Source organism: Protopterus annectens, chromosome 2.part0, assembly GCF_019279795.1.
Source record: "Protopterus annectens isolate FY-2018-M chromosome 2.part0, PAN1.0, whole genome shotgun sequence".
Taxonomy (NCBI): Eukaryota; Metazoa; Chordata; order Ceratodontiformes; family Protopteridae; genus Protopterus; species Protopterus annectens.
Genome location: NC_056728.1, coordinates 220,245,590 through 220,269,989, shown reverse-complemented (window position 1 = coordinate 220,269,989; position 24,400 = coordinate 220,245,590). Strand labels below are relative to the sequence as shown.

The window sequence follows — 24,400 nt, the reverse complement described above, 5'->3', positions numbered from 1 at the left end:
TCTTCTGCTGAATCACCCTATTCTGCTGATGGAATCATGCAAGGAGGGCCTCCTTTGGTGGATAGCACCCAACCAGTTGACGACGGGCTCCTGCCCAACCCGTTGCCACTGTGACCACTGATGACTCCCAGATCGGGTGGGGGGGCATTATCTCGGCAGGACTGTCCAAGGCACATGGCAAGAATACGAGGTTCACCTGCATATCAGTGTTCTGGAGATGAGGGCGGTGCTCCTGGTGTTGCAAGCACTTCAAGACCTTCTTCTTTTAGGGACTATTGCGATACAAACAGACAACATGTCGGTAGTTTGGTATATCAACAAACAGGGCGGTACCAGGTCTTACCCACTCTGTCAAGAGGCCATGCGAGTTTGGGAATGGGCAATTTCTTCCCAGCGCTTTCTGGTAGCAACGCACATCTCAGGGACGACCAACATGATAGCCGACAAGCTCAGTTGGGCGATCCTACTGCCTCACGAGTGGTCTCTGAAACACGAAACAGCGGAACAAATTTTCTGCAAATGGGGACAGGCTTGCTGCGACCTTTTTGCCAGCCCAGTCAATGCCAAATGCAGCAGCTATTTTTCCCTCATTCCCCCTCCGGGGGAGACACCCAGAGACGCTCTAACTCACGATTGGCCCCTGGGTCTTCTGTATACTTTTCCTCCATTTCCTCTAATTTCCAAAGTGATTTAGAAAGCCAGACCACTGGGATGCAAGTTAATTCTAATTGCTCCTTACTGGCCTTGTCAGGTTTGGTTCCCCTTCCTCGAGCCTCTTCTCCTGGATGATCCTTGGATTCTGGAGCCAGCTCCAGATCTTTTGACTCACATGTCTCCCTATGCTGTGGAATAAAATCCCGGTCCATGAGGAGGGCCAGCACACCTGACTCTGTTCAAGAGAAATCTAGACCTGTGGATGGGAGATCGTAGGTTTACCCCGAATCATCTTCTGTCACTGCTGGACAGAGGCACACAAACAAATGGGCACAGTATTTTTTTTCATATAAGGGTGGGTGTTTAAAAAAAATGGGCTAGGCTGTAGGCTTATAAATGCCTTAGGGCAGATAGCCTAGTATAAACCTATGAACCTATGAACCTATGTCAGGTTCGCTACATCCCTAATCCACACCCTGAAATTGACAGCGTAGCTGCTCCAGTTCCATCCCTAGTCAGGCTTCACAATGTATCTGCCTCAGTGTCACATATCCTTATGCCCTCCCATAAACCTTCAACTAGGGGACTGTATGGCAATAAATGGAAATTATTTTCTATTTGGGCACAGAAAATGAATGTAGATCCCTACACTGCTTCTATCCCTGTAATTTTGGAATTTCTCTCCGAGCTTTTTCAGCAAGGATCTGCCACTGCCACTATCAGAGTTCAATTGGCGGCTATTTCTTATTTCCATTTATGATTTCCAGACACCAATTTAATGACTCATAAGCTATGCAAGACCTTTTTGAAAGGAGCCACTCTGTTGAGGCCACCTCTTCAAGAACCTGTGGCTTCTTGGGATTTAAATTTTGTGTTGTCCAAACTGACATCTTCCCTGTTTGAACCTTCTCACTCATCCTCATTGAAATTTTTGTCTTGGAAGACTTTGTTTTTGGTGGCTATCAACATCAGCTAGATGGCAATCAGAATTATAAGCCTTATCTGTTAAGCCACCTTATTTGATCTTTCATAAAGACAGGGTCTCACTGCGTTCTATCCCCTACTTTGTTCCCAAAGTTTGTTCTCATGCCACCTTAAATCTATCCATAGAACTTCCAGTTTTCTTCCCTAATCACTGTAATGCAGCTGAATAATCGGTTTCATTAGATAGACGTTCATAGACAGCTATGTTTTTATCTGCATCGGACCAAGGAATTTAGGAAATCAGATCAACTATTAATTTCCTTTTCTGAATCTAGATTGGGCTTACCAGTTTCTAAAGTGACACTATCTAATTGGATTTCCAGTTGCATAGCCTTTGTCTACAATTTGGAGGGCAGACCTTTACCCTCCAAGATGAAGGCTCATTCTACCAGGTCTCTGTCTACCTCTGCAGCCTTTCGAGCCAGGGTCCCACTTGATAATATTTGTGCAGCAGCTACGTGAGCTACCCCTCATACTTTTATTACACATTACAAATTGGATTTAGTTCCAGGGCTAGAGCATCCTTTGGCTCCAAGGTGCTCAGGAGTATTTTCCAGTGAGCCACCCAAGAATAAGGCGAAAGGGACGCTGTCCCATATGTAAAAATGAATGTGAGATTGGACTACACAGCATAAAGAAGTTATGTACTCACCATAACATTCCACGTTGGTAGTCCATCTCACCCTTCATTTTTACCAACTCGCCCTCCTGCCCCCATCCTGGAAGAATCTGGAGGTATTAACATTTTGGTTGTCTTTGGTTGGAGACCCTTTAGTATTGGTTTGTCTGGTATGGTTATTTCTTCTAGTGAGCAGCAAAGAAGATCTGGGGTTTATACTGGTGCACTATGGGATACCTGCTTAGCCACGAGCCAACCAGAAGTCTTCGAGATTATAAATCGGCCGAGTTAGAGCCGAGGATCGGCTCCGAACCCATATGTAAAAATGAAGGGTGAGATGGACTACCAACATGGAATGTTATGGTGAGTACATAACTTCTTTTTTCTGTGGCTGTAAATGCTGGGTGCCTCCTTCGAGACATTGTTCCTGAAAGACAGCAAGAGGGGAACACATCACAGGACCAGATATGTGGACATCCACTATGTACAGCCCCTTCACAACCAAAATGGGCTGCACTGTCCACCGTTCCCTCACACTTCATACCCCAAAGTCCATTAACACAATATGTGTGGCTATCACCAAGACAGTAACAATAACGATTATATCCCTGTGTGCCGTGACAGACTCTGCTGCATGTCTCTACACCCATTACTGCAGTCTACTGTGGTGTACTCCCTACAGGCAAAGTCCCACTACTATGTCATATAGCCACTGTCAGACAAATAGCTGTGTGCCATTACAACAACTATATGAGGACAGTCCAGCAACACCAGTGTGCCACAATGACAGACAACAATTCAAACCTGCTGTATTATATCTTCCCTGTAGGCATCATACCTCTCCACTACACAGATGTTTGCAGAATGTGAACATGTGCCTCATATATGTGGTCCTTTTGGCACAAATATGTGGATGTCTGACAGACGGTTGGCCAGTCATTGATGGTTGTTGTCAAAATACCGAGAATCCGCCTGTCACATGCCAGACCCCTCAGAAAACACTCATGCTACATTAATCTCCATTAGTCTGTTCATAGTCTTACTTTGTATGGCCAATATGTACTCTCTTTTGCTGAGTTTGGGCCTGTGTCCCTCCATTAATAATGGCTATGACTTGAATTCCTGCTGTAAGGAGATGACAAGTATGTTAGCTGTAGCTCTCAAGTAATGAGGTGCAAATGTCAACAAAACAGCAACCTAGCCAGAGTACATCAGGGACAGTCAGCGACACCTTTACAATGTCTGAACTATTTCTGTGTGACATTGACATACAGCTGTGTACACCCTTACTTACTGTCACTATGTCTAACTCATAATCCACTAGCTTTCCTGCAAGAGCCGACTGTTGTAGGAGAGAGTAACAGGGGCTGAGCTATGATTTGATTGAAAGCGGGGACAGCTGAGAGGCATGCCTGTAGCTGTTGGACAGCAGAGTATCACCAACATGTCAATCACATAGATGTACTACAGGCCTACTGTTGTAATCCCTTTTCCCCATACCTCCATCCTCCCATCTGTATCCTGTTATATTGGCACATGTATTACATACCTAGTAGTGTGAGGTAATCCTTTTTTGACCAGGTCCTCTGTAAACAGCTTGCTAAACCATATTGTGTCTGAGTAAAACCACATACAGACCTGTTCCCCATAGGCAGTTGATTGCCTTTTGTAGGGAATACTCATTAACAGGTAATTGCCTGTGCACCAGTCTGTGGCTCAGACTTGATAATTGCATCCAAAACTGCTGGGTTGCACTTTCATTAGCCAATGACATGACACCACAGTGCAATATTTAAGGCCTTTATGTAGGCCTTGGCCTCTTTCTTAGTGTTTGAAATGGACATTAGTGAAGTGTGGAGGCTACAACATCACAGAGGGTAGGTACAAATACTGTCCACTATTGAGATTTATGAGGTATGTCCACAGTTTTGCATGATATGTTTGGCCATTGTCCTATGACATTGTGATTATCTGGCAGTTCAGTGGTAAACATTGTGGGTTGAGGTTAGTAAGGAGGGAGAGAGAAATGTGAATATGACTCTGTCATTGTCCATGTTAGAGTGAATGACTTGAGATGTACCTCCCTCGACTACATGAAAAGAGACATGGAAGAGCTCTCAGATCATGTGGCCCAGGCAGGTATGACCTTAGCCCTGAGTAGCATCCTGCCTTCGCCCAGAATGATACCACAGTATAAGGACAAAATGATTGACTTCAACAATTGGCTAAGCTTCTGGTGTCATTCAAAGGGGATCCAGTATCTGTCTGCCTGGGAAGATATGATCGACAAACCACAATGCTTTGCCAGAGATGGTCTGTACCTGTCACCCCTGGGATTCAGGTTATTGGCTAAAGCTGTTGCCACCCCTATAGTGCCTTTTTTAGGCAAGGTTCAAAGGACAAAACCACCGTAACAGATACAAGCATGCAAAATCTGAAGGTAATGCTACTCAATGCTAGAAGTCTAAACCTCAAAATGCACTCTCTCGAGGCACTTCTAAAATGGAGAACATCGATATCTGTGCAGTAACCGAGACCTGGTTCAAAGCTCCAGAGAGCACCGCTGCAATACCAGGCTACAACTCTTGCCACACTTTTCGGCCACAAAAACAAGACCGAAACACTAAAGGTGGAGGAGTGTCCATATTCACCAAGGATAATTCACAACTCCAGGCTAGTTGCCCAACACAATGCATCTGAAATTCTCCAGGTGCAACTAACACTAGGCAAGACTGCAATCCAAATTGTAGCTTGCTACAGAGCCCCCATCATGCCCCAAGAGTCCCACTACACCTTTCTATACATACTGTAAAATATTAAGATACAACCAAACACCCTAATACTGGGTGATTTCAACTACCCTGCCATTAACTGGGAAAACTACTCGGGTACCAACACCTTTTCCCAGCGGTTCTTGGAATTCATAAATTCCAATGCTCTGGATCAACTAATCCATTGTCCCACCAGGGTCTCCAATATCCTAGACCTGGTCATTACCAACATGGGAGATAGATGCTCCATACCAGTGGTCACCCCCTCATTGGTCAGGTCTGACCATAAGCAAATCACCCTTGACATCCACATCCCCCCCCCAGTAAGGAAACCTCCATAAAAAACTTCTCCAAAGCCAACTTCATGCTACTCAAGTCAGAAGTGACAAACTTCATGACACTCATGCAGATAGGATCTGAAAGTTTGACTGCTGAATCTTACACTAAGGCACTGTATGAGCACATCCACTTGTGCATGAATCGCGCCATCCCAAATAGAACCAAGATGATCTCCTCCAAAAAAAGGAAGCCAATCTGGTGGTCCCCTGCTATAAACAAACTATACAACAGAAGGAAGAAACTGTTGCAGAAAAGAGGAAAATCCCAGAATGCAAAAAACTCCCTTACCAGCCTCAGTAAGAAGCTTAGATCCCTCATAAAATCCTCAAATGCTAGTTACGAAAATAAAATTGCCAAAGATTCCAAAGACAACCACAAGGCATTCTATAGTCATGTCAAAAATCTAAATGGCAATGCTCAGATTTGCTCTGAGCTACAACAGAATGGCATTAAATATACTGATCTCAAGGATATTGCCAATATCCTGGCGGATTGATTTAGTGCCAACTTCACCCCCCTCTCACCCCCTAAAGGACCCATCTCAATACCAAAAGATTGCCAAATTCCGGTAATCACGGCCACACAAGTAGAAACTGAACTGTCCAAAGCTAAGAATACAGCATCCATGGGGCCAGATGACATCCCGAGCTGTGTACTACATGAACTACAAAATCAACTGGCACCTCACCTAAGTGTCATGTTTAATCATAGCCTCACCTCAGGTTTCGTGCCCACTGAGTGGCGCACAGCTACAGTTATCCCACTCCACAAGGGGGATCCACCTTGGATCCCGGGAACTACCATCCCATCAGTCTGACGAGCCTGATCTGAAAGGGCATGGAACGCATTATCATGGAACTTATAAACAAAGACATTGGCAACCTTCAAACACTGGACCCCACCCAACTTGGGTTCATGAAGGGCTGATCTTGTCTCCTGAACCTGATAGACTTCTTCAAATCAGTCTTTAGAGCTGTGGACGAGGGTAAAGTGGTCCACACAGCCTATCTGGACCTCGCCAAGGCCTTCAACACCATCCCCAACTCTGGAATCATAGATAAACTTACTAAGCTGGGCATAAATCCCTACGTCACTCGATGGTTTGCCAACTGGCGTACTGACAGAACCCAGACTGTAAAAGTAGCCGACTCCAAATCCAGCTCCAGACAAGTGACAAGTGGAGTAACTCAGGGTTCAGTCCTGGGACCGCTCTTGTTTGGCATCTACGTCTCTGAAGTACAGGCCAACACTAAGGGACTCTGGCTAACAAAGTTCACAGATGGCTGCAAACTGGGAGCCATTATTGAATCCCCAAATGATGTGGATATTCTACAAAAGGGCCTTACAGAAACAAATTCTTGGTGCCAGAGCCATGAGCTCAAGCTTAATGCCAAGAAATGTATAGTTATCCCCTTTGGAAAAAAACATGTACCCATGAATTACCACATAGATGGCAGTACACTAAACATCAAAAGTGTGATGAGAGACTTAGGGACACAGGTGGACAGTGGTCTCACCTTCGATAACCACATTGCCACAACAGTCAGGAAATCCTTCTATGTGGCACACCTCATCAGTAAGGGATCTTCATCCTGAAAAAAGGAGGTCATTGTCCCACTGTACTCATCCCTCATTAGACCCATTATAGAGTAAAACTCCCCGTTTGGTATGTACCTCACAAGACATCTGCAACAGCTGGAAAGGCCACAGAAATACCTCACTAAAAGAATCGCAGGCCTAAAGCAGATGCCATATGCTGACCGTCTAAAAAAACTCCAGCTATACTCTGTGGCATTTCGTCTACTCAAAGGTGATCTCTGCTTAACATACAAGGCCATGTCAGACTCTGAGCTGTTGGACATGCTCTACTTAAAGAAATCCCAATCCCTCTGAGCCACAAGCTCCAGGGATCTAAACCTTGTCATCACAATGAGCAAAACATGCTGGAGGGATAGGTTCCTCACCCAGAGACTCCCCATACTCTGAAATAGACTGCCCATATATGTCAAGCAGAGCGCCTCCTTGGCCCTCTTCAAAAGGAACCTTGACGTTTGGATGGGAGATAGGAAATTCACCCCAGGGATCGTGTCAGTCGCTCTGCTAGACAGGGGTCCAGGGAAGTAAATATTGTGGGAAGAAATATCCAGGAAATTGTTATGGCTAGGCTTGTATAGGCCCTAGGGCTGATAGCCTAGTACCAACCTATGAACATATAAACCTATGAATGTCAGACATCATACTCATCAGAATATGCATGCTGATGCAGTAGTTGATATTCTGTCCGCTCACTATCTTTGTATGGGCAAACTGTGAAATGTCCTTGTCACTGGACCTTTTACCCCCACCATCCTTTATGTATGGTTTTGTCTGGATCCCTTGTTCTAGGGGTTTGTGAGGCATGGTAGGTCTGTAGCAGCTAGCTTAACATACAACTGCAAATGTTCCATATATAGGTAACATATTACATGGGGGGAGTGTGAGCTTTTTGGAGGCCAACAAGCTGTACATGTAACTCAGGTAGCAGTGTCAGCTGTGTCCTCACAGCAGAACCAGGGTAAGGGCACCCTTTACAGTCCAGTCGAGGCATGTTCATAAAGTACATCTGTTGTGTAACAGTGCCAATCACAGGGTACTAGGCGGCATATTGTTTGGCTATACAAATAAGTGCAGTGTGTCCCTACCTACAGGCCTTTGACTTGCAAACATGGGTAGCAGTTAATGCAGTTACAGCAACCTGTATGGGTTAAAATTGCATGACTCAGTCATTACTGAGTTCACAATAGTGTAATTGATGTGCAATACACTGGATTTGAACCCAGGACTGTGGGTGGCAAAATGTACTACATGCAAGACATTTAACAGACTGAGCTACTGCGTCAGTGTTGCAGCATGTATATTTGCAAGATATATGTGCATACATATAGTCTGTGACACAAGTTGTCTGCATCCATCATTATGTGCATGGCTTTCAAAGGCAGTTGTGCAGCAAGGTCCTAGTTGTACACACATACTTTGCCATTGCTGCCTTAGCAGGTGTGTTTAAAGATGTTGCTGATAAAAGGGAACTATTACCTGCTATCATACCTCTCAAACTCTTAGAGCAAGAAATCTGGACAAAGCCATGAATAAAAGTGGGACAATAACTCAAAGACAGGGACAATCTTTAAGTAATGCTCTTACAAACTTAGAATGTTGATAGAATAACAGGTTTTGCATTAGCATGTGGTTTCTGAAACATATGAAGTGTATGAAGTGTGAAACTCAAATGTCTGTCGTGATTTTCTAACCTCAGTTTTTAATGACTTGCCACTACTTTGCCAGAAAAATACAATTTTATGAAAACTGGGCCAAAAATAGGGGCAAAACTCTGGACATTCTGCAACAGTCTGTACAGTTGACAGGTATGCCTGCTATCCCAGTCCTCACGTGCATCCATTATTATATATTTGACTGTGTACTGGTGTAGTGTTTGCATCACAGTCACAGGTACATTCTCATTTTCCCCATTATATATACTTGCAGTCTGTCAATGTCAATACATTTTGCTGGAAACACCTGTTTTAATTTAGAGTGGAGTGGCCTAGTGGGCTAATAACCTATGCTGTACTTGACAGGGGCCTGGGTTCGAAATGTGGCAGGGGTGATTATTTTGTAGATGTGCCTAACACTGTGATAAACACATAAGATCATTAAGACACTTTTAAGTATATTTAAGCAGGTTTGCGTGGCATAGAGCTTAGCTCCAGGGAAACCCATGCTAAAATTTAAGAAAAAAAAGAAAAAGGGGTGACAGGATAGTGGTGAAATGAGGGCAAACAGGGGGATTAAAACATATTGAAAGGCAGATAGAGATGTGAAGGAAGGGTGTAGGAAAGGACCATAGCTTTCTATTTCTTGTGCAGCAACAGCTTTGCAGTTTTTACAGACTTTGTACATGAATTTGGACCCTGAACCCCAGAGAGAGCGAGGGATGAGGACAACATAAATGTATAGTCAAGTCAATTGGACCTAATTAGTTGTGTCCAGTGGACATGTGTGAAATGGAGAGCTATGTATAGGGCGATATTTTTTGTGGGACAGGTACTTTTTTTTTTTTTTAATAAGGAGACAGTGGAATGTTGGGGAAGGGATATAGGTAAGTCAGGGGAGGTACGTTGGGTAGGAGAGGATGCAATTGCAGACAGACAAGACAAACAAGACAGTAGACAGAGGCAGTGAGTGACACAGGGGGGGTAAACACCTTGGATGGGGAGTAGGCAGATATGCAGGAACTGGCCTACCCTTTTGTGCTGTGGTGATAGAGGTATAGCAATGTGTATAGGTTAGTTATGAACAAAATATTTTGTTAATTATAACAGCATGCCAGAACATCGGAAATAACCCATTAACACATCACTGCATTTTATATGGACCACAACAATAAGTAACATAACAGTTAGTGTATTAACAGCATGCCAGTAACAGTTACGTCATAAGTTCAACAACATAGGTAATTCAACTAGATATGTTAATATGCAACCATTGTGATACATAACAATAATAAAACACATGCTCCAAAATAAAGTTTAGAGAACAACATATGTTAATAGTAAACCATAACCAGTGAATAACAATAATAAATTTAGATGAAAATAAGGGGTGGGGAAAGAGAGAAATACAGTCCGTTAATACCTGTATAGGCTATATAGTTTACAACAGTACTGCTATATACTCTACAGGTCTGTCCTTCCTTTATGTTTAACAGTGCCTTATAGCTGCTGTAGCATGTACCTACCTCTCAAGCTGTCCGCATGGGATAGTATGGGCCAAGCAGTAACACCTGCAGGTACACAACTACAGAGAACACTTATACATCAGGTGGACCTATGTAACTATCAAGGTGTACTGTGGACTGATGTAGTGTGACTGTGCTATTGACATAATCATGTCAATGATACATCTGTGACAGATCGATTACACAACAGTAATTACATTCTGTGACAGCTTGACACTTGAGAGACATGCATGTGTACAGTACAGTACAGAGAATAAACAACTTTCATGCCTTCCTTGGCAGGCATGGGATAGAACTTCAGAAAACTTTCACGGCATGGGGATAGAACTTCAGAAAACTTTCACAGGCATTCCAGGCATACAGCAATACGAAGATTACATATTTTATTTTATTATTGTACGTTTTGCCTTTATTTTATGTAGTCTTATCACATTCCTGGTCAGTGCTGTTAACAGTCTGTTACATCTGAACACAAATTATTTACTCATAATAAGGGCTGCTTCATCCATTTACCTTTATTTACTGTGGAGAGAAAATCTGTCATCAATACATAACTAATTCAGTAATATTTATTACTACACAGCACTGTATTCGAACCCTGGTGTGTGTGTGTGGCAAAATGTGCTTCAGACAGAGCATTTAACAAACTGAGCTACTGAGCCACTGCTTTTCACTGACTGACTGATATTTGCCTAGAGCTCACCTGGAAACAAAATTTGACCTGGTAGTAGTGCTACAGTTTTATACTAGACTGCAGTGACAGTTGAGCAAACATGCATGAGTTTCATGCGTGACAGAGATACTAGGTAAACTGTACAGCACTGCATAGAATGCAATTGTACACAATATACTGTTAATGGGTGGAAATATCTGTGAAGTCTATGCACCATATCAGATTATTGGGTTGGATACCTCACCCATATACAGTTGCAGATAGTATATTTGCACTCTACAGCTATTACATTGTCATACTTGCATGCAGCACCATATCTCGGAGCATGAATGCATATAGCTGAAATGCAATGGTTAACACAAGACAATCCTGATGTACACTATATACTTTGGGTGTTCATGCCATTCTTTCAGATGTTATTGCAGAACAGGAGTCATCATGCAGTTCATGTAATACAGCTCTGAATCTACAGTTATTGCATAACACCCTTTATTAGCTACACCGTGAGGCAGGTATTGGTATTCTTTTTTTATTTTTATTGTAGAAAAGTTGTCATAATTGATTTCATGCAAACAGCTTTAATTGCACACATATTATACAGCACAGCTTTATTAGGGGTACCTTCATTCATGTACTGGAATAGTTTTGAGTCTTTATTGCGCAGCAGTTGATGTAATGCAGGTGTTGCAATACAGCTGTAATTCCACAATTATTGCAGTAATAATTTTATTTCATTTACATTATCAGGGCTAATGCTTTAGTCTTTCCTGTTTATTGCACTATAGTTTGCAGTTGTCACTTATTGCAATACAGGCCTATGTCCACATTCATTGCAGTACACAAATCTTTACTGTATGTACCTATTGGCAGTTAATGCTTTACTCTATCTTGCTTATTTGACTATAGATTGCAAATTAATCTGAACTCACCACACTCACGGCTGACCAAGCGCCCAGCATGCGCCTCTAGGCTGCGAGCTTTCTCTTCTACAGCTGTAGGGAGAGATGCACACCATTATCCACATCTATCAAACATTCAGATTAGGTATTGGTAAAACAATTCTAACAGTACTTACAAACTTGTGGGGCATTCCTTCCCAGACCCAGGTGTCCAGATGATCCCCATTTCTATGCTTCAGGTCATCATAGTGGTGACAGACCTGGTCACCTGTGCGGGGGATACCTGTTGCACTGGTAAAATAACATGCCAGCAAGTCCCAGGCCTCTGTCTTACACTCTGAGCCGTGGAACTGCCCCTGCAGCAGCCGGTCTTCATGGTTTTTCACCAGGAGTCCAACATGACCCTGGACTCCAGAATGTCCCACTGCTGCACCTGGAAGCACACACCCTTTCCAGTGCCTGTCATAATTCTTGCACAGTTCAAACTCCAACTGGTTATGCTGCTTTCCCACCCTTACATACCATTTGGCAATTTTACAAAATGTGTCATGTCGCTTGGCACCATGCAAACCATCACAGCTGAGCTGAGCAGTGCTTAAACTGGCAAGGCTTAGCAGTGCTTAGCAATGTGTAAACCAGCTAAGCACATCCAAGCAATGCCAAGCACTGCCAAACAGTGCCTTAACAGAAATTGTTTAAGCAGTGCTTAGCAGGTCTGAGCAGGTCTTAGTAGAGCTTAGCAGAGCACAGCAGATCAGGATTGAAAAATAATCATAATAATTTGTATTTGGAAAATAAATGCTTAATTTCCCTTCCTTGTATTTACACCTTGCACCTACTGCACAAAAGGCCAAAACTCTAACCACTTGGCTACATGGATATGTGGAATACTGCTATACTTTTATATATACCTCTGAGCTGTCTTTAAGCACTGCTAAGCACCACGCCATGCAAACCCACTAAGCTGTGATTAAACTTGAAATGCATCCAGTTTCTATTTTTAGATGTATGGCACGTGTCAATTGCTGCGCTCTGCTGCGCACCTGGCAAACTTGAAAAAAAAATTTAAAAGAATTACATACATTGATATAATGCACTTAGACAGTGCAGGGGTGTGTGTTACTCATCTGTGGACACAGTTTGTGACACACTCCCTACACTGATTCAATAACCATTCTCCACGGCTCTCCCTCAGCATTGCGCCATCATTAATATGCATGGCCCGCTACCGAGGGGGAACCGAGCGCACGGACATGATAACCTCTGTGTAGGCTCTACACTATGCCTACACAGATTTTATTAAATCTGGGGGTAAAAAGGATTAAACTTATTTTGGCCATGATTTTTTTCTATATTTCCTGAATAGTTTTAATGGGAAAAAATCCTGACAGAGACAAATGAGATTTGGGCTCACTGTAGTTCTTTCATTTTTTATAGTGTAGTTCAAATGCTATTTGTAAGAGCCAGTTCTACAATTTTCCTTATTAAGGCCCTGGATTAGTTATTATTAGTAATACCAATATTACTACTATTAGTATTATTTATTAATGTTTACTGTTTACAGATCTGTGAACAATGTTGAAAGATATTTTGGTCTTATAAGTTTCAGTGTATAGATTTGATAAGCAGTCATTAAGAATTGTTAATGTGAGTCTTTACCTAGCGTCATTCCTACCACTGTTGGAGTTCCCCTGCATTATCTTCATTTTAAGTTCTGTGAGTCTCCTCTGTTAATCCTGCTTTCATTTTTTCAAACTTGAATTTTTGGTTATACTTAATTTCCTTGGAATCCTAAAAATTCTGTTTTGTGAGTTCATCCACTAAGTTCCAGAGCAAGTCTGTCCACCTTTTTACTTAGTGTGTCGTTTGTCTGATCAAATTAGTACATATTTTAATACTGAATTTAGCTTCCCTAATTATGCAGAGAGTGTCCTTTTGTTGTTTATAATTTTAATGGCCCACTCTCTAAGGAATGGTCTCAGTTTCCTGCAGCTGGTTTATAAGGAGCCCTTCTGATGAGTTTCTTTCCACCAGTTTTGAAACACTTGTTAAGGAGTCAGAAATTTTTACCTATCATTCTAAGCTATTTCTGTTTTGGAGTCAGAGGCTCTCTTCTACTTCCATACCTGCTTTTATGACTGCTGCCTCAGGGTTGAATGCCAAGGCATATCTTCCCTTTGGTTTAGATACGTCTGAAGCTTTCTTGACAACTGCACTCCTCTGTACTCTTCATCATGGCTTTGTTATTGGGGTCTGTGGTTAGTTATCGATTTCATCAAATGTTTGTTTCAGTGAAAGTGTGAGATGGGGAAAGTAACTAGCTGGACATCATTTCCCCATTTCACACACCACAGTATTTAAAACCCACCCAGGTGGGACGCTTTGCCCCCCACAACCCCCTAACTATATATATACCAACTCCAAGATCACACTACAGTGGGAAAGAGGGTAACTCACTCTCTTCCTCACTGTAGTGTGACCTTAGAGTTCGTAGTTAGGGGGGTGGGGCGACCAAAGAAAAGCTTAATTCAGTATTTCATCCTGTACTGCTGATTGAGCTGTACAAATATGGCTTCAACCACAACTGTCAAGTAGTTTACTGATATCTTTCTGACCATTATTTCAAAGTGCTAATTGATAACCAGTTAACTTTACTAATACCACTTACCAGCTTGAGGTGCCACAAGCTTCCATCCTTAAATCTCTGCTGTTCATCATCTAGGTAAATTCTAGGTGTTCATGCTATATTATTGGATGATTTGGTTATATTCAGAGCAGTAGATGCATTAGTAGCCATTTATGCACAATTTAGTATTGACTTACATATTGTATCCTATTTGCCCATAAAAGTCTTCAACTAAACTGTAGTAATGCCAAAGCAGTTATCTTTGACACAGTTGCTAAACTGAAAAACATCCCATGTAATTACAGCATTCTGGATTTGCTATGACTCACTTAGATCAAAACAGTTCAACATTTTAAATACATAGGTGCATGGCTAGATCCTAATTTAATTTCATTTATGCCTTACTTGTAATGTTCTCTAAAATACCACTTCATTTCAAGGTGGCCTACAGTATCTTAACCGTCTTCAGTCCTGGAACTACATCGGAATTAGTAAAATGAATAGACTTTGGGAAAACACAATAGCCCCTCTACATGGTATAGAGCAGGGTAATAAATGAAAAGTTCAGAAAGTACCCTTAATTCATAGTGGTGCCTACCTCTGCTACAGTTTCCCCATTCAGAATATTTGATGAAACAATATACCTACTCACTGACTGTATGCTGCATAGAGTAAGGAGGCAGAGTATAGGGAAGTTATCTCCTGGATTTAATGTAGTCAGTCTTATGGAAACTATAGGTCGTCCACCATGAAACAGGAAAAGTTTACCTCTTACCTGGACTCACTGGAGTCATTGCCATTCAGCTCAACACCTTACTCATGGGTGATTTTAATTATCCTACCATCAGCTGGGAAACATACATGACCGCAAACATGCTGGCTCAGAGGTTCTTGGATTTTTGTCTGTGCAAATGCTGTGGAACAGCTAGTCAGCACACAAACAAGAGGCTCAAATGTCCTGGACATAATACTCACTAACGTGGGAGAGCATTGCCCCCCCCCCCCATAATGTCCTCCCTGGTAAGACTGGACCGTAAATCAGTCTCGTTTGATGTAATTATAAGACCAGATACCCCATCAAGCTCAAAAATGCTTACAAATTTTTCAAAGACAAATTACCTCCTACTAAGTGATGGTATAAGACGTTTCAAAGCCTCCTTGAAAGCAGATAACACAGACTCCTATGCAGAGGTGTACACCAATGTCTGTATAACTATTTAAGCAGTTTATAGAATTTGCTGTACATGGCTTGATTAAAACCAGGTCTTGCCAAAAAAAACAAGCCACTCTGGTGGACCCCTGGTATAAACAAGCTGTAGAACAAGAGAAAGAAACTAATGTCTAAGAACAAGAGGGAACTGGCTCAGCAAAGGAAGAAATCCCTCTCTAGCTTAAACAAACAAATTAGAGATCTTGTCAAGTCCTCCAAAGCTATTTTCAAAGTAGTAATAGCCTCCCTAGCTAAGGATAATCACAAGGCATGCCTTAACTATGTCAGAGACCTAAAAGGAAATACTCTACTATGTGCTGAACTGGTTGTGGATGGTACCCGCCATACTCAACTGGAAGTAATAGCCAACCTACTAACTGATAGATTTGGAGCAAACTTCACCCTCATGTCCTATCCAGTCATCCCTCAAAGTATGCCTACCACCTTTCCTCAACCTATTATCAAAGGAGCAGGTCATTTCATCTCAGCACACTCCAAGGCCAAAAACACAGGATCAGTGAGACCAGACATAATCTCAAGTTGCCTTTAAAACAGCTTAAAACATGGTCTGGCAGACCTTCTTGGATCCCTGTTTAATTACAGCCTGAGAACTGGCTATGCTCTGGTGGAATGGAGGACAGCAACCGTAATCCCTCTGCACAGAAGGGGACCATGAACCGACCCTGGGACTTATAGACCATAAGCTTGACTAGCCTCATCTGCAAGGCCATGGAAAGAATCATTATGGACCTTATTAACATGGACATAGGTAATCCCCAAACTCTCGACCCAACCCAGTTTGGATTCATTAAAGGCAGCTCATGCCTGTTAAGCATGGTTGACTTCTCAAACATCCTCAAGGCCCTGGACAAGGGAAAGACAGTGCATACTGCCTTACTTGGCCTAGCCAAGGCATGACACAATTCCCCATTCAGGTATTGTAGAGAAACTCTCCCCGTTGGGAGTTGCCAACTGGCTCACTGACAGGACACATACTGTAAACGTGGGTGACTTCACCTCTAGCAAAAACAGGGTTTTGTGCCTGGCCACTTATTGTTCAGAATTTATTTCTCAGAAGTCCAGACAAACTTGAATGGCCTATGGCTGACCAAGTTCACTGACGATTGCAAATTGGGAGCAGTCATTGAGTCTCACAGTGATGTTAATGTACTGCAGACAGGGTTAACACAGACAAATGATTGGTGCCAAAGCCACAGAATAAAGCTAAATGCAAAACATGCATTATCTTTCCCTTTGAGAAAGCTGACATCCCTGCTAATTACATAGATGGCGCCCCCCCAAGTGTAGACCCAATGGTACGTGATCTGGGTACTCAGGTGGATAGCAACCTGAACTTTGGCCACCATGTATCCACAGTAGTAAGGAAGCCCTTCTGTGTGGCACAGCTTATAAGTAAAGGCATCTCATCTAGATCTAAGGATGTTATAATTCCATTACACTCAGCCCTCATCAGACCAATAATTGAGTACAATGCTCCCTTTCTGCATGTATCTTACCAGACACCCGCAACAATTATAGAGACCAAAGAGATTTCTCACCAAGGGATGACCTGTACCTGGCTTACAATGCAGTCTCTGATCCAGCCCTGATGGAAATGCTACATATTCATAAATCAACTGCAAGAGGATCACTTGCTCCAGGGACCTTAACCTAGCCTCTGACATGAACAGGTCATGCTGAGGAGATAGATATAGCTCCCAGAGACTGCCACTTCTCTGGAACAAGCTTCCAATTCACGTGAAGCAGAGCCCCTTCCTGACTCTCTTCAAATGCAACCCAGATCAATGAATGAATGACCGTATGTTCACTCCTGGGGTGGCACCCATGTCCCTCCTAGACAGATGAAGTCATTATTAACTACCATAGACCCTTCCCTCTGTGAATGTCACTCACCTAACCACCGACAATTGAGGCAACTCGGGATAAACATGGCTAGACTTGTAAGGGCTCTAGGGTCGTTAGCCTAATAACCTTCTATGAACCTATAAGCAAGTTCTGTCATCCCCATCATTGTTTTTTACAGAAGTCCAAGGGAAGTCAGTAGTTGGCCACTGTGGAGGAACACTGCTAATTCAATATGTAAATAACATAACATTAATTTACTGATCTGACTTTCTTCTGTAGGCCCAAAAAGGACTACATGAGGGTGCTCACTACTAAGTATGGCTAGCCATCTGTGGCATCAGACTAAACTATGTGAATGTTATATGTGTCAGTTCAGGCAATACAACCTCCTCTAAGTCTAGCCTAAAGATAGTAGTAACATTATGATTGTTAAGTTAGTCAAATACTTTGATTTGCGTCATATTTAATGACCACTTCCAGCATTCGGCAAAAGCTCTGAATTAGCATCATGGCTCCTAACAAAAGGCCAAATCCTGCCTCATCACAGATGCTTGAGTAAGTACTGCAAACAGTTTTGCTTCCAAAATTACTTTTGAAACTAAACCGTATAACAATATTTCCAAGAATGTACTACTCCCTAAGCAAGAAAGGACTTACAACAGGATTGTCAGCCTTACAAATAGCACCAAACTTATTCTGTCACTGCAAATCAGTAAACAGTCTGTAAAAGCTAGAACTTCAAAGCCAGTTGATGTTTGTTCACTTAAACTTATTTGCAAGACTGTAGGAAAATACTAATTGTTCTGCTAGTATAAATATCCTAAGACAGTATCACGCATCACAGTCATTGCAGTCCACAAAAGCTTCTCTTCAAAACTAGGAATGGATTTGGAGCAAGTGTTTAGCTAAATGGTTACTCGTGATTAGAACTGGGTTCTTTTCCTGTATGTTGCATAAGCAAATATAATAAAGAGAAACACGTCTATCAAACTGGATCTATAAATATGCTACTAAAATTCTTCTGAATTCCCTGTCTTCACCTTGCTCCTCAGCTGTAGTATATCTCCAGTACAACTCAGGTCTAATCCTTGTACGTATCCAGTGGTCAGTATTTTAGGATATAATTTGTGAAAGACAGAGAAGTAACCGGGAATGTGTATTTTTTGATCAAGTTGGCAAATATTAAAAATTCTGCTCAGAATACTTTGTCAGAAAATCTGGGGGAGTAAATGGATGTAACTAAGGGAATGATTATTCTTGGCTCAGATATAGTATCTGAATTGCCCAGACATTAAGACATTACTAAGTTTAATGTTATTGCCTGCCGAAAAACAATTAGTAGAAAGTGGAATTCAAAATCAAAACCACCTGTAACTGAATTACTGCATGCTGTAAATTAGATAAAAGAACTCGAAGTGGGATCTTTAGACAAGGGATGGAGCAAAGTATATAGAAATAAATGGAATTTGTGGAAACAACACAGAATGGTGTTCAGAAGGGCTGAAATTTTAAGGGAATCCAAGAATTGAGCAATTTATGAAATGCTGGTATGAATAAAAAAATGTTAAAATGTACAGTATACTGCATGAAAATAAAATGTTAGTGTGGTTGTTTTTGTTTCAATTCCTGCATGTGTACCTATGCCTCTTTTTAATGTCATGAGTAATAAAAATGTTTAAAAACATTTATTTATATATCGTTCTCGTACATATTTATAGAACAGTACTATTTTTGCTATTATTTATTGTATATTCAAGAATTATGTCTTCAAGGCTGTGTGTCTGAATAGAATTCTGATTTTCAGGATTCTTAGGTGACAGATTTTTGTACTAAACACTTATTCCACAAGTGAACCTTTACTCCAAGTGATACTTCATAATCGTCATTAGTAACTAAAACATTTGGTGTTAGTATCTCCCTACTTCTACAGGCCGTCCCTCTCACTATACACCACAACATCCTACTGTTTGTCACCACAGATTTAGTGTACTGTTAAACTGCTGTTAGGTATGATTACTTCCTTTATGATTATATCAGATCTTGTTCAGGTTTAGTGATGAGCAGACGCCCTTTGTTTTCTGTCACTGAATCTCATCCACCAAACTTTAAAACCTTTTCTCCAGTATGGCCAGACTTAGTCTCAGTTTTTTTTTTTGTTTTTTTTGTTTGTTTTTACCTGCTTCCTGAGTGCTCAGTCTGCATTTTTCATGATGCTAAGGAGTGTGCTACTCAATGTCGTTAATAAAATCTCAAACATGATTGCAGTCTGTGGTACTCAACAGGTTGTTTTTATTTTTGCAGGCTGAGCTCTATTATCCCTTCTCATGGAGTTGATTCTAAATATAGTTTATTAGATTGGTACTGCAAGATCAACAAACACAACTCAGAACATATGCTGTTGAAAAATAAAAAAAAGTAGTGCGTTGTTGACACACTACTATCCAAAATATCAAAAAATAAAAAATAAAATAAACCTAAATGCCAACTGTAGTAACTCTTAAGTAGCTGACTCCAAGTCAGACTGCCGACTAGTCACGAGTGGAGTCCCACAGGGTTCGGTCCTGGGTCCTCTCCTGTTTGGTATCTACTTCTCTGAAGTCCAGGCCAACAAGAAGGGACTCTGGCTGACAAAGTTCGCAGACGATTGCAAGTTGGGGGCTATTATTAACTCCCCAAGTGATGCTGACATCCTACAGAATGGCCTCACAGAGACCAACAACTGGTGTCAGAACCATGGCCTTAAGCTCTATGCCAAAAAATGTGTCGTCATCCCCTTTGGGAAAAACCTGGTTCTCATGAATTACAACATTGATGGTAGTCCACTGAACACAGAAGATGTTATAAGAGATCTGTGAACACAGGTTGACAGCAACCTCTCTTTTGATCACCACATTGCCACTGTGGTCAGAAAGTCCATCTATGTGGCACATCTCATTACTAAGGGTTTTGCATCCAGGAAGAAAGAGGTCATTGTCTCCCTCTACTCTTCCCTCATTAGGCCAATCATCGAGTACAATGCCCCATTTGGCATGTACCTCACTAGATACCTGCAACAACTGGAGAGGCCGCAAAAGTACCTCACAAAGAGGATCCTAGGCCTTAAACACTTGTCCTATATGGACAAACTCAAAAAACTCCCAACTATTCTCTGTCTCATATCGCCTACGTAGAGGCAATCTCTGCTTGACTTAGAAAGCCATATCTGACCCTGCTCTGTTAGAAATGCTACATCTAAAGAAATCCCAGTCCCTCCACACCACATGCTCCATAGACCTCCACCTCATTACTACAATCAACAGAACGTACTGGAGGGACAGGTCCATAGCCCAGAGACTGCCCATGCTATGGAATAGACTTCCCATACATGTCAAGCAGAGTGCCTCGATGACCCTCTTCAAGCGAAATCTTGATGAGTGTATGGGGAATAGAAAATTCACCCTGGGGATAACTCCAGTGGCTCTACTCGACAGAGGCACTGGGAACTAAGGTCGGGTGGCACGATGCCAGGGTATTCCTATGGCTGGGCTTGTAAAGGCCACAGGGCCATCAGCGTAGTACACACCTATGAACCTATAAATCAGTGCAGCTTGCTTTGCCTTGTGTAACCAAATGTGAGTTTTTCTCAGTGAAACTCTTTCCTTAATTTAGTACAACTAACTCCCCAGGGATGAACCAGTTCCAATAAAGGTGCATCCTCTTACCTAAGGACATGATGCTGCTTAGTTAGGAGACTCCCTGCAACATGCGTTGACTCCCTTTGTAACCAGTTATACCTTCTAATGTAGAACTGTCAGAGCACCTAAATTACATCAACCGCCATCTGGTGACTGTATCTGAAATACGGAGCACACTGTCACATGCATACCTTCCTTTATGCATCCGTTCCAGATAGATGAATGTACAAATATTCTGCCTTCTCTAGTGCCTGTCAGAAAGGTTCAGCAGTTTAAAATTCAATATTTCTGAACAGAAATGTATCCACATGTACCCAGTTTATCCCCTTATAGCCCAAATCTGCTGTTTTAATTTACAATCAAATGTTTCAGTATGTATTATTTTTCTTTTTGCTGCTCCTTAATATTTTATATTGTTTGTGTGCTTTTTCTTTCGTTATTTATTTTATTCTCCTTGATTGTACTATTGTTGTATTACTGATCATGCAGTGCTTACGAGTATACAAGCACTTTATTGAATTTGAATTTGAACTGCTATGGAGTGTAGACAGAGGCCTTAAAACCCAGGAGGGTCGCACACACTGTTTCTCCTGACCCACACACTATATTGTCTGTAAGTTAGTACATTAGCTCCAGGGTACCTGGTTGACTCCTGATCTCGATTTACGATCTGTTTGGAGTTTTCATGTTTTCCCCGTACCTGTGTGGGAACTGCAATTTCTTCCTATTTCCTAGTAACATAGTAGGTGAACTGATTACTCAGTCTGTACACATATTCCACTTGTCCTTGCAGACTGAGTTGTGGCTGAAAGGGATCTGCAGTGGACTATTTCACTTGTAGTTAACAAACAAATAAATAAATAAAATAAATTAGTATTATTCTGAAGTCATTGGGCATTGCCATGCTTACATTTCAAATAATTTTATGCCTAAAATGTTAAGATTTTCCTACAGCAGTTGATTATTTACTTGCTGATGGCAAAGTTGCATTTTCCTACATGGCATATTGGAGCTGTGTAGCTGTAACGTGTAATGAGGACTGGTGGTGTGTTGTTTTTTAATTGTGTGTTAGAGGTGTGGCATTTCTATCAGCACATGTTGATGTCTGTTTTAATTTAAAATGTTTCATTGACAGTTTTCACTGTAAGAGTATACTGACATTGTTTGTTTGTTTGATACAGGCACAAATACACTTTATCCAGGGGTCAAATACCTCCTAGGCTTGTGATTGAGGAATGGTCTTCGAAGTATGAAAAATTGACAAGTGAGACTGTGAAGGAAGTATTGATAAAGGTACATAATTTTTTTTCTAAGTAATTCTAGAGTCCCCCATCTGCTTTTAAACTTCCCAGTGTTAATGAGCATAATGGTTAGAAGCATTTTCTCTGTTATTGTTCTGGATTTAATTTTCACTTAAAAAATTCTGATAAGCAGAACAAGAGATTTTTCAAAACAGATGGACATTCTACAGCAGTGATAGAAATCTAAATATGTATAGGATAAAGTCATTTTTAAAAATTTGTCAGTTCAGTGTGAAAATGAGATTAACATTATAAAACATTTTTGAATTCTGAGTAAGGATCAGTTTTAGCTGATACTGACATTTTCAGTGTGACATTTACATGGTAAAGGTCTAGCGGTCGCCATGCTCTCAATATATTAGCTTATGTGCTTTGCTGTCTATTTATCAAAATCCACTCAATGGAGTAGACTTTTGAATGAATGTAGGTCTTCAGTGGGAGACAAAGCCTCCCCACACTCCCACACTCCTTTGCAGATGGTGGCACCTTCTGCATCCCTCTGTGGTTATATAATTAACTACAGGACTGTTTTACATTTGGGGAAAGGCGCAAACATCCCCTTTCACTCCTGCAATTCTTGAATTAGTTGAAAGCTGCAGTCCAAACACTTGGCCCGCAAAAATATGATCAGCTCTGTTTATCATTTTCATATATGTGTTGTAGGTAGCCTACACAACTGTCCCAAACATTTTCCATTTTTTCTTCCATCAGTTCCAAGTGTCGTTGACATGCCCCCAGTAACCCCAGTGCAACAAAGAAAAATGTGAAATAAGACTGAATCGAATACCAAGCAGTCTAGATATTTACTGGTTATCTGCTGCTCTCCATACAGTTTCTTTAAGTGCTGCATTCTGCTAGCAGTAGTTCATTCAGTTTCCCAGTTAGCATTATGGGACTCCCAGTGAATGTGAATGGATTCCAAGTGATGTACCATGATGTTCAATTCTGTGCTCATTTCCTATCTAGGACTGTTTTTAAAATAAAGTACAGTATTAAAATTTACATCACCCATAGTGAAATTTGTTCAGGTTTTATCTGAAACTGCTCTTGGGTTGTGATTCTTTACTGTAGCTGAAGTCATCTGCCAGAGATAATGAAAGCACCGAACAGAACTAGGGTAGCAAGGAGGCTAATATCATCTTTTCATGATTTCACACAAAGCAGGAGCAGTACCTGTGAACTGGCAACTTGGGGTGATGGGTTTCCATCTTTAGGAAGGGGGAACTAGAGTATATTTTCTAACTCTAAGGAGATTCATACCTTTGAGCCTGCCAGGAAAACTCTGTGCCAGTGTGCTGGAGAGGGGACTCCAGGTGATGGATGAACCTTGGATTCAGTGAAAAATGTAGAATGTGAAGTTGTTTAATCTCACCATTCATTCTTTGCTGATGGGTTTGGAGCCGATCCCTCGGCTCCGATATGGCCAATTGCAAAGCTCAAGGTCTTCAAATAGCTTGAGGCCAAGTTAATATCCCATGATGCACCTGGAAATACCCCAGATCTAGTTTGCCACTGCAATAGATCGGAGGTTCTGAAATTAGCTCGGGCCAGTAAACTGCTTTTTCTAATTCTTTAGTCTAAAATTTAGATAGTTGTTGTATTTAGATAGTTTTACAAAGCTCTTATAGCTTTATTGTGTATTTCTGCTATTTAGTCCCTTCCCTTAGTTTGTGATAAAGCCTTTTAGTGGCCTCTTGTTTTAGGCCTAGTTTAAAAGTTTTTTGCTAGTTCTTAGAGTGTGCTTAGTCAGTGACTTTTGTCACATTGTTTGATATAGAAATTATTTAGTGTGTAGAATTTTTTCTATTTAGTAGCTTAGCCTTCAGTTGTTTAGGAAAGGCTTAAAGTTATAATTACTGTTACAATTTTTTTCTTGTGTGTACAGTAATTGTCTGTTCAATATTTTATAGGATATTAGAGTGTGTTGTCTTAGCAGCTATCTTCTTTTTTGCATAGTCTGCTCATATTGTGTGTTAGACAGTTGTGTGACAATAAAGGCTTTTACTGTCA

At 41.4% G+C, this 24,400-nt stretch overlaps 1 protein-coding gene across 1 annotated transcript in view; it reads left to right on the top strand.

Annotated features, from left to right (window-relative positions):
* Positions 1-24,400, top strand: part of RFTN2 (raftlin family member 2) — a 1,293,449-nt gene that overhangs the window by 361,575 nt on the left and 907,474 nt on the right. The window contains exon 3 of the mRNA XM_044060680.1: positions 22,271-22,382. Within this exon, the coding sequence (XP_043916615.1) occupies positions 22,271-22,382 (112 nt within the window). The remainder of the gene's footprint in view (positions 1-22,270; positions 22,383-24,400) is intronic.